We start from the raw sequence: 10,558 nt of genomic DNA, 5'->3' as shown, positions 1-10,558 counted from the left end.
CCTTTGCTTTAATTTTTTTGGAGTTATAACCGAATATGTGAAAAAAGCGGCCAAAGATGGCGGGTTTCACGGTACATAAGTTCATATAATGTGTACCTGCAATGTTTCTAATGTTTTTGAAAAATAAAGTAGATAGTTACAAAAGCTTCTCGCCGTCAAAAATACAAAAGCCGGTCCTTTTTCTTAGTTGTATTTCTAAAAGTACCTGTGGTACCTATCTTCTTTAATTATTTTTTTGTTTCTAAATAATGATACCACTTACAACCGGTTAGGTGATTAAATCTAGTGATGGAGAAGTAACGGTATTTGTTACCAAGTTTTAAAACTTCTGTTTCAACACGTTTTATAAGCTTTCCCTGTATGTTTATAAGTTTGTATGCAGGCTACTCCTTCACACTAGATTTAGAAATTAAACAGACAGATTATTTTTTTGCTACAAGCGATCAACTCAGCTGGTGGTTCGCCTGATGAATACCGGTCGGTTCAGCGAAGCAAATAACAAACAAAACGCAAATTATACCAAATTCACAATTTTGTGTGAATTGCGAAGCCAATCAAGAACATGGTTGTGTAAATGAAGTATGATGGTTTTCCTTTCTTAAACCCAAAAAAAAAATATGTAGGCTCTAAATGCATTTTTCGTCCATTTTCTAGCGGACGATGGTGGGTTCGAACTGGGAGTGTACGGTAACAAAATTTGTCAGACGCCAAACATCGATGCTTTAGCGCGGCGCAGCGTCATCTTCAACAACGCGTTCACCTCTGTCAGCAGCTGCTCGCCCAGGTATGTTTCATCGTTTTATGACAAATTGTACGGTATTCGTACATGATATTTCATTTTATTCTTATTTCCAGTCGCGCAGCACTATTAACTGGGCAACCGAGCCACCGCAATGGCATGTATGGGCTACACCACGGCATCCACCACTTCAGCTCTTTTGACAACGTCACCAGTTTACCGAATCTACTGAGGGATCATGGAATTTTCAGTGGTATGTTTATGTCACATTTTTACTTAGCCTCGTAGAATAAAAAATAAATACTACTTACGTAAATAGTTTCGAAAGCGTAGAAGAAGAGAAAAAGAAGGTAAATAGGTAAAATATTTGTGTGAAATGTAGGGATTATCGGCAAGAAGCACGTGGGGCCGGGGAGCGTGTACCGGTTCGACTACGAGCAGACCGAGGAGAACAACCACATCAACCAGGTCGGCCGCAACATCACTCACATGAAGCTGCTGGCCCGGGAGTTCCTCAAGCAAGCCAATGACAAGAACACGTGAGTGCTGATTGTTGCTAGAAATGCAAAAGAATTGGACCGTATAATTGCGTTTGATAAAAGTCTATCAAGAGTTTTTAAATAGAGAGGGATATATTTATCCTACTTCCTACTTCCTACTACTATTATTAATTAATTATTAAAATATTATATATAAATAAATAAATAAATAAATCTCGTGTCACAATGTTTGTCCTCAATGGACTCCTAAACCACTTAACCGATTATAATAAAATTCGCACACCATGTGCAGTTCGATCCAACTTGAGAGATAGGATAGTTTAAATAATTTTAATTACGATAAATGACAACCCGGGCGGAGCCGGGGCGTGCAGCTAGTTAATATTATAAATGCGAAAGTTTGTAAGGATGTGTGTGTGTTTGTTGCTCTTTCACGCAAAAACTACTGAACCAATAAAATTTGGTATGGAGACTGCTGGAAAAGTGGAATAACTTATAGGCAACTTTTTATCCCGATATTCCTACGGGATACGGACTTACGCGGGTGAAACCGCGGGGCGCAGCTAGTTATTTATAATTCATTTACCCTTTTAGGCCATTCTTCCTATACGTGGGTTTCCACGACCCGCACCGGTGCGGGCACAGCGAGCCGCAGCTGGGCGCGTTCTGCGAGCGCTTCGGGTCGGGCGAGCCGGGCGCCGGGCTCATCGCCGACTGGACGCCCTGGTACTACCAGTGGGACGAGGTGCAGCTGCCCTACCACGTGCAGGTGAGACGCGGCACCGCGGGGCTGGTACCGGATCTGTACAAAACTTTCTCGGCTCTAGAAACCCAACACCGTTCTTAGCTTTCATATAAGTTCTATTCAATGGTTCGTTACACTGGCCAATTCATCAATATACGTTATCGTACGCTCGGATATCAACATTTCAGTTTTATCCTAAGGGACAATTTAATCGGGATAAAAATCACCCAAACTGTCTGTCTACCAAATTGCATCAAAATCCGTTCAGTAGTTTAGCGTGATAAGGGACAAATATGCAAACAAACAAATTTTCACATTTCTAATGTTAGTGTGATAGTGTGATTATTTACTTTTCTGTACGTCTGAAAGCTGCGTAACACTAACAGCATATTGTTTATAGTGGAATTGTTACAGGACACAGAAGCGGCTCGGCGAGATATAGCAGCGCAGTATACCACAATGTCGCGACTCGATCAGGGTAAGTCTATGAAGTACTTACAGCATTTTCAGCTGCAAAAAAGACTAAATGAAATGAAGACACAGTACTAAGTGAGAACTGTATCAATAATTTATTATTAGCCTTTATGTTCATTGCTACTTTGGCAAGAAATTCTATATTAAAAATGAAAATGTGTGATGTTACAAACAGGAGTAGCCCTGATCCTCAAAGAGCTGGAAGCAGCGGGTCACGCGGACGACACGCTGGTAATCTACACGTCAGACAATGGCATCCCGTTCCCATCCGGCCGCACCAACTTCTACGACCCTGGCGTGCGGGAGCCGCTGCTCATCTCCTCGCCAGAAACTGGTACCAGGAAGAATCAGGTGTCGTACACCATGGTCAGCTTGCTGGACATCTTCCCCACCGTGCTGGACTGGTTCGGCGTGCCCTGGGATGAGGATAGCAGTAACGATATCTGGCATGATGATAAACCCAAGAGCCTGCTTCCCATTTTGGAAAAAGGTAATTTGGCAATTATACCTTACATAAGTCAATATCTCATATAAATTCAAATACACACATACCATACAATAAAGAATATCTTTTTGATAATATATTTCCTGAATAACATTATTATTCAAAAAAAAACAAACGATCAAATGAAATAAATAATTCTCCTGCATCGCCAGAGCCGCCGGCGTCGTCGAGCGAGGCGGTGTTCCTGTCGCAGACGCACCACGAGGTGACGATGTACTTCCCGATGCGCGCGGTGCGCACGCGCACGCACAAGCTGCTGCACAACCTCAACTTCGCCATGCCCTTCCCCATCGACCAGGACCTTTACGTCTCGCCCACCTTCCAGGTGTGTGTGAAGTCCCGTATCTACTGGGATATGGGACAAATGATATACATCTGTTTCGCTGATCGATTTTTTTTTTATTTACAAGTAGGTGATCAGCCTTCTGTGTCCTGCCAGACAGAGACGTTTTTTTATTGTGCGTCCCCACCGGGAATCGAACCTAGGACCCCTCGGTTCTACGCTCACGCGTTAATCACTGTACTAAGGAGGCAGTAGACCCCACCTTCCAGGTACACGTATATATTATATTTTACTTGGGTATGGGACAAACATTAATATAAAGGAACAATGGTGTACTAGGAAAAAGTCTACCTTAATTTTATCAATGTGCGTTATATTCAATCTTATATTGTACTTTTTCGATTTTGGATCGGAAACTTTTAGCATCATAAATAAAATAAAACGTCAAGTGTTGTATGTAAAAATATAATTATTACAATTGAATGTATAATGCATTCCGGTAGGACATCCTGAACCGCACGCGCAGCAAGCAGCCGCTGGCGTGGTACAAGACGCTGAAGCAGCACTACTACCGGCCGCAGTGGGAGCTGTTCGACCTGCACGCCGACCCCGAGGAGCTGCACAACCTGCACGGTAAGCTGTTCGGATTCACTGATTTCTACATCACTACAATAATTAAACGAATTAAATTAGTTTTTCCTCATATCATCAGGCGACTTACTTAACGGCTTGTTCTGACATAAAAGAATGACATCTCACCTCATTTTATGAATTCTTCTTTCTCTTATGAATTTTTACTTCTAATAATATAACAGGCAAGCCGTCGGTGGCGGAGCTGGAGCGCACGCTCCGCGAACGCTTGCACAACTGGCAGCGCGACACGCGCGACCCGTGGCTGTGCTCGCCCGACGCCGTGCTCGAGCGGGCAGCGACCGGGCAGCGCGCGGGCAGCGCCCAGCCCGCGGGCAGCGCCCAGCCCGCGGGCAGCGGCGGCCCAGACAGCGCCGTCTGCCGCGCACTCGACAACGGACTCATGCACTATCACCCCCATTCATAGAATTGAATTTAAATTTCCTCAAGTTGTTGTATAGATTTCAAGTATAAGATGTATTATTTAGGAATTAAGACTTCTGCTCAAAGACATGTTAAATTTGTTTCTATGTAGGAATATTGTATGGTGCACAAATCTCGAGCATAAATTTTGACAACCCTATTAAATGATTAACAAGATTAAGGTTGACAAAAGTTTTTGGGGTCTTCAAATTAATATCATTAACGTATTCATAATATTGACTGTACCATTATTATCAATAGGCTGGCATACAACCGGTCTATTGCGAGTAAAGGCACTGTAGGGATGTTAGCTGTTAACACAACGAGATGAATTGAATGTTATTATGCCTCACGTTCTAAACCCTACCTCGCCTTGAATTTTATTTGATTCGATACCGAATTTATCGGTACCTGAAATATTTATATTATGAGACTATAATATAACTATAGGTATTTAAAGATTCGTTTATGTAGGGTTATTAAACGTACATCGTGTTAACAAAATAGAAATAATAATAATGAAATTTTGATCTCTTAATTCTTTTAGCATTAAGGAAATATTTTAAGATGGAACTAAATCTCAGTTAAGACTTATCGTGTTATTTATGTACTTATAGAAAATCAAACACACTTTTATATGCAGTAACTGTATAAACATTTTATTGTGATAAATAGATTTATAATAAAGAACAAAAAATAGGGCTACGCAATTTTTATCTTTACATGCGAAACGTATTTATGATGCATATAATCTGTTGTATTTTCATACATTTCATTGTTTTTATATTACTTGTGGCTGTCGAGCCTTATATTGTAATTCATTACGTTTAAAATCTCGCTCTCGTGAAGTGCTATATAACTTATGTTTATTTACTTTATCTTTTTCTTGTTTTGGTTATTCATCACAGAATAGCGGGCGATATTATTGAATTCTCCATTTCATGCGAATTTATTTATATTACTTATATTGAATTTGCGAAGATTACTATAAAGATTGTTGTTAGTTGATTTTCAAATTTTAAAATCAAAATACTTAACATTGTATTGTTATCACTTTTTATCACGGAATGAGTATTAAGTTTTAAAATTAAAACAAATTCGAGTTCTTATTTATTTCTCAGATTACATACAATAATATACATCAAGTACACAGTGGACAGTTCCTTATATAATTCAAAAAGCAACACAACCTTGAATAAAAATGAGATCAATATAAATTTAATTTAGCAATATAATGTAAATGGAACATTGCAGCGAGCTAACACTGGGCCAGATACTTGGTGCCCATGTTACATATAATATCTAGATATTATGAAGTAAACATAACCATATTTAGTGCATTGCGCTTTGTTCATAATGCTGTAATCACTTAAAATAATATCACAAAATAGAAAGTCCTATAAAACTATGCAAAAAGTAAACAAAATAGTATTCTAGAGTCATTTGAGTCTTCAAGTCTTATAAATCTCCATCTAGTTCCTACACCTAGTTTTACATAAAATTCAATGTTATGTGTCTCACATTGAAGAAAATAAAATTAAATCAACGTTAATAAAAGTATAGATATTTAATTGTAAAGGACTGCACCTTATATAATTGGCCGTAAATACAGACTATCTGTTCACCTCGATTTGAAAACTTTAACCCTGTCGTCTTTTGTATAAATTTGGACCAGGGCATTAGTCCAGCCTAATTGCTAATTTATAAAATAACTAATAAACGGCAGCCAGCTGCCTCCCCAAGACCAGCTAGGTAGATATATTAAACAAATTTGAAACTGACAACAAAGAATCATGCCATTCATGTTTTAAAGTCACTTATCATGTTGTTGCTTTATCTCAAATAACAATAAGAAATACATATAAAAGCTGCAAGAGTGACATCAATAAATTTATAATTTACTACGATTTTTATAATTCTTAGACACTGAGTGATTAACATTATGGAATGTTTAGTCATACAGCTGGTCCTCTTCTGGCATGGGCCGGTCGTACAGGCTGTATGAGTTCACAGCTTTCTGCACCTCTTTGGCAACATTTTGATCCATCTCATACAATGCGGCAATAATGGGTTTCATGCGAGCAATCTATTCAACAAAATATTGAAAGTTATTGTTTGTGTGTTCCTTAATCTTATTACATTATAATATAAGAATAGGCCGAAGTAGAGCATAAATAACAAAAATAAAATATTACCATGTGCTGGACTTCCCTTATTCTCTTGATCTCATAGATGAGCCCCCTGATCAGGAAGCCGATGTAGACGATAACGAATATAATCAGCAGAGCCAGCTTCAGTTTCTGTTGCCAGGTCAGAGATATGTTCATGTCCTGAAATAGCGATATGGTACCATACACATACTGTTCAGACTTAAAATATTATAAATAAAATAGAACTTACTATTCGTATTGGAACTGGGCTGGAAGGATCGTATATTTCAATCACCGCCTTTTCAGGTTTCACATTGACTTCCATCTTATCGATGTCTTGCTTTTCAGGAAGCTTATTAGCCTCGAGCTCTTTTTCTTCGTTCTTTCCAATTATTTCCACATCATCAGATCCCTTTTTGGCTTTTAAATTCAAGCCGATGTCGAGTTTCATTTTGATATGTGGTTGCTGAAGATTTAGAAAAACAAAATTAATATTTTTCCCAAAGAGGACTTCTATATCAGGAAAATCCGAAGAAAAACTGAAACTATATTTGCCGATAAAGCGTAGGTGTATGCAATTTATGCTATGTACCTATAAGTTATGTATAAAAACAATATTGATTTATTATTATGGGCCGTCACCAATCAGAGCCCAGAAGACAAGGACGTGGGCGGCGGGACGCACAGTCGCACAGTGTTGTTTTCCAAAGTCCACAGAGTATGTAATATACGTTACTACAATACAAAATAGTAGGTGCTTAAACCCCTGTGCGTTATTCACTGTTCTGTGTTCACAGGCAAGTCATAACTATTATGGTGCATTTACACATTTGCATTCCCTGTTCGCTTCGTGGCTCTGCGATATATTGTTCGTAAATGAATGTCGACTCGAACCATTGTTACATAAATATTTTTGCCCACCCCTCGCTAGTCACGCGATCGGCGATACTAGTGTAAATCCATCATTATAAACTCTACAGCACGTACATATTAGGTTGTATCCTGTGTCACACTAACATTAAGCGATTTTATCGCAAACAATTTATTTTTTATATTTATTGTATAAATTAGGTTTTGATTAGTACATAATTGGTTGTTTTATTTTTTGTGATCTAATTTATTTTTTGGTATTACGTTGATCAACAAACATTTAATTTCAACAATTTTTGGGCGTAAATTGTCAGTAATGTAACGTCAACTGTCAAAATAACCAATAACCAAAAAAGCTGATTTCGTATTTCGTACATAATAATTAAACAAGTCTTAGTTACCTATACCTACTTAAGTAAAGAAAAAAAACGAGAAAAGCGTGTATGTAAAATTTTATTAATCAATGGACTTTTGATATTAAAATGGCAACGAACTATGCAAAGTATGCCCAATTAATAAAGGGTACTAGTAACTATGCCCGAAGAATGCAGAGGTTATCAAACCGTATTTTTGGTGAAGTAGCCACGCAAACAAACCCTAGCTCTTTGAAGGTAGTTAAAATGTTTGCAGCTCGACCTCTACATACAAACGAAGAGATTCTTCACTATTATCCGCGCCACATAGAGACACACGCGCTGATGCTGAAGCTGCGAGAGTACGGTTTGTTCAGAGACGAGCATCAGGACTTTGTTGAGGAAATGAAGCGACTTCGTGCATTACGTGGTAAAGTGAAAGTCTGGAGACGACATATGAACAATGAAAACAAGGAATAATGTAAAATCAATTTGTAATAAATTTAGGAAATAGCTTTAGTTATTAAATACTATACACTAATACCAGTCTATAGTTTTTTTATTTTTAATCGCACCACATATTATTAATATATAATTAACCAATTCTTAAAATCAGCTTGATATGGAATGAAATGTTTTTTTGTGTATATTTGTGTTTTCAGAGATAATTAGATACAGTTTAAATATAAAATAAAACAGTATATTTAATAGCCATCATTTATTTTGATTACAAAATCTTTTGTCAGGAAATAAATTGCTACATAAAATATTTTAACAAGAAATGCCTCAACGCTTTACAAGCAAATGGCAGAGAGTGATACATCATAACCTTCCAATGTTATGCACCTTACGATTCACAAGCGTAGATATTTTACTGAAATACTATCAATTGAGGTTAAACTCCTAAAATTTTCAACATTCTAATTTCACTCTCTGCCATATACTTTGTTTTGTTACATATAATATAGGAGCTAAGCAATGTTGCCAGCTCAAGTTTTGACAAATTGCAACATTTCCACAAGCAAGCCACAAGTAATATATGTGTTATCAAAACAGCTGCGAATCTGGACTAGAGAATACAGCCATGATTAGCAATTTCATTTAATTCCTTAACATTAAAAACACCTGCTTATGGAAATGAGGCCAACATGGCATAGGACATTGTTTAAACCTTAACTGTATCATCAAATTATACCTAGAATAATAGGCAACAATGTGTATACATAGTCTGAAGGCAGTACAGAAACTTAAGACTCGTTTACACATCAATATCTAACATTAAAATAAACACCTAAGCCACAGACAACTCTGACAACAAACCGAAAACTATGTGTACTCGTTAACATTCAATAAAAATAGTGCAGGGTAAGCTCCAGATCACTTTGGTCAACTCGCTAGGCCCGTTCGCCAACTTCCATGTCCTCCACCAGACAATCAAACTCGGTTACAAACCAACCCGAGCCGTGCACGAGGGCCAGGCCGCGTCTCGACCTATCTGTACAAGCGTAGCGCCAATCAAACCAGCAAAGCGAATCGTAGAAAAACTGTCAGATTTATAGTAATTTTATCAATTTTATCATATATAGAATTATCGCTAAACTATTATCACATGTCACAAAATTTATAAAAAATTATGTAATCGTCGCGTAGACGGTGTGCGTCTGCGAGTTCGCAGGAGATGTCGAGGGAACGGTTGGGCAGTGAGAGTGCGGAGGTAGAAGCATCCATCTCCTCGCACTTCGCACTTACTCTTTCAACATTAATTACGCCATAAACACTAAAGTAACATATATATCGTCGGTTTAACGGACTCTTGTCCTTTCCAATTTATACGAGTGTGTACAGTAATATGAACAAACGGTGTCACGACAACATCCACCAGTGCCGTGAACTGCGTTCAGAGTACGATGCGGTAGGAGGGTGGGAATGGCCGCCGCTAGAGTGGGGAGAGCGCAGCCATCGATGCGGCTCACGTGTACTTAAACACCGATAGCAGATAAGCGTCCACAGATCTACGAATCACAACGAGCGTATAATGCATGCACATACATAACTACCTATCCTAATTGCATATGTGACTCAGTACATTTAGTCGACTATATTGACAAATAAAATCTTTGCTGCCACATGGAGGATTTAAGAAATCACCAAACTTGCGCATATGTTTCTTAATAGCTGATCCTTATTAATTGGAAATATAATACTTTTGAAAAAAGCTGAATAATTCTTATTTAATACTCTGGATGCAAAATTCAAATTAATGGAAGGACTAACAACAAAGAAGAAGAAACAACAGTCACATATACAATAACCTTTTTTCAAACCCGCTTGGTATTTATTAAGATATACATTTCGAGAATTTCTAAATATTCATTTATTAGCGATCTAATTCAAGATTTCTCGAATACTCCTTAGTTGATACACAACGATTAACAATGTCGTATTATGCTTACTTTATAAGTTTTATTTAAATCATGAGAGATCTATCCTTAACATATTTTTCCTCACTTCATACTGAAACATTATTGAAATGAAATTCAAACGTTTTTAATATAATTCTGCTCATTAATTAATGTATGTTTCCAATATCCTAAGACACACGAGCGTTTATGGTTTTGTTGTTTAAATTATTATTCAACGCACATCATAAAGTTGACAAATAAAGTAAAAGAGAGCACAAATTGTCTGCTCATTAAAACAATTTTAGTTTTAATCATTGTTACGGTATTCTCATAGTGTGTACTCGCGCACCGCACGGTGGACAGCTGAGAGCTAGTGCGGGCGTCACATCCGTGTCCCCGTTCGGTTCAGTCCGCAGCGGCACGCTCCCGACTACTGGAGGCCACGTCGGGAGCGTCTAGTGCTCCGACAGTGTCGCGCGTTTAC

General features: G+C 38.0%; 3 protein-coding genes across 4 annotated transcripts in view; 2 read left to right on the top strand and 1 right to left on the bottom strand.

Moving 5' to 3' along the window:
• Positions 1-5,399, top strand: part of LOC119832298 (N-sulphoglucosamine sulphohydrolase) — a 28,252-nt gene extending 22,853 nt beyond the window's left edge. Inside the window, exons 2-10 of the mRNA XM_038355962.1 lie at positions 655-784; positions 856-992; positions 1,122-1,278; positions 1,834-2,008; positions 2,399-2,462; positions 2,634-2,948; positions 3,116-3,288; positions 3,750-3,879; positions 4,062-5,399. Of these exons, the coding sequence (XP_038211890.1) occupies positions 655-784; positions 856-992; positions 1,122-1,278; positions 1,834-2,008; positions 2,399-2,462; positions 2,634-2,948; positions 3,116-3,288; positions 3,750-3,879; positions 4,062-4,303 (1,523 nt within the window). The 3' untranslated portion in view covers positions 4,304-5,399. The remainder of the gene's footprint in view (positions 1-654; positions 785-855; positions 993-1,121; positions 1,279-1,833; positions 2,009-2,398; positions 2,463-2,633; positions 2,949-3,115; positions 3,289-3,749; positions 3,880-4,061) is intronic.
• A 6-nt stretch (positions 5,400-5,405) lies between these two features.
• LOC119832304 lies at positions 5,406-7,197 on the bottom strand. 2 transcript variants are annotated; one of them, XM_038355969.1, is made up of 4 exons: positions 7,042-7,197; positions 6,700-6,915; positions 6,495-6,629; positions 5,406-6,385 (listed from the first exon to the last, which is right to left on the bottom strand). In XM_038355969.1, exons 2-4 carry the CDS (start codon positions 6,898-6,900, stop codon positions 6,251-6,253), a joined length of 471 nt encoding a protein of 156 aa, XP_038211897.1. In that variant the 5' UTR covers positions 6,901-6,915; positions 7,042-7,197; the 3' UTR covers positions 5,406-6,250. The 2 variants fall into 2 exon arrangements, with proteins under 2 accessions (XP_038211897.1, XP_038211896.1); XM_038355968.1 differs by lacking the exon at positions 7,042-7,197 and having other exon boundaries at positions 6,700-7,034.
• A 449-nt stretch (positions 7,198-7,646) lies between these two features.
• Positions 7,647-8,221, top strand: LOC119832307 (28S ribosomal protein S33, mitochondrial). The gene has a single exon (XM_038355971.1). The coding sequence runs from the start codon at positions 7,802-7,804 to the stop codon at positions 8,150-8,152; it is 351 nt and encodes a 116-aa protein (XP_038211899.1). The 5' UTR covers positions 7,647-7,801; the 3' UTR covers positions 8,153-8,221.
• Positions 8,222-10,558: the final 2,337 nt, after the last annotated feature.

This window comes from Zerene cesonia, chromosome 15 (assembly GCF_012273895.1).
Source record: "Zerene cesonia ecotype Mississippi chromosome 15, Zerene_cesonia_1.1, whole genome shotgun sequence".
NCBI lineage: Eukaryota > Metazoa > Arthropoda > Insecta > Lepidoptera > Pieridae > Zerene > Zerene cesonia.
This window is presented reverse-complemented; position numbering and strand designations above follow the sequence as displayed.

Coding starts and splice junctions, on each gene's coding strand:
- LOC119832304 (XM_038355969.1), bottom strand. CDS start 6,900: ATGAAACTCGACATCGGCTTGAATTTAAAAGCCAAAAAGGGATCTGAT. Junction 6,630..6,699: donor GCCCAGTTCCAATACGAATA/GTAAGTTCTATT, acceptor TCGCTATTTCAG/GACATGAACATATCTCTGAC. Junction 6,386..6,494: donor TAAGGGAAGTCCAGCACATG/GTAATATTTTAT, acceptor TTTGTTGAATAG/ATTGCTCGCATGAAACCCAT.
- LOC119832307 (XM_038355971.1), top strand. CDS start 7,802: ATGGCAACGAACTATGCAAAGTATGCCCAATTAATAAAGGGTACTAGT.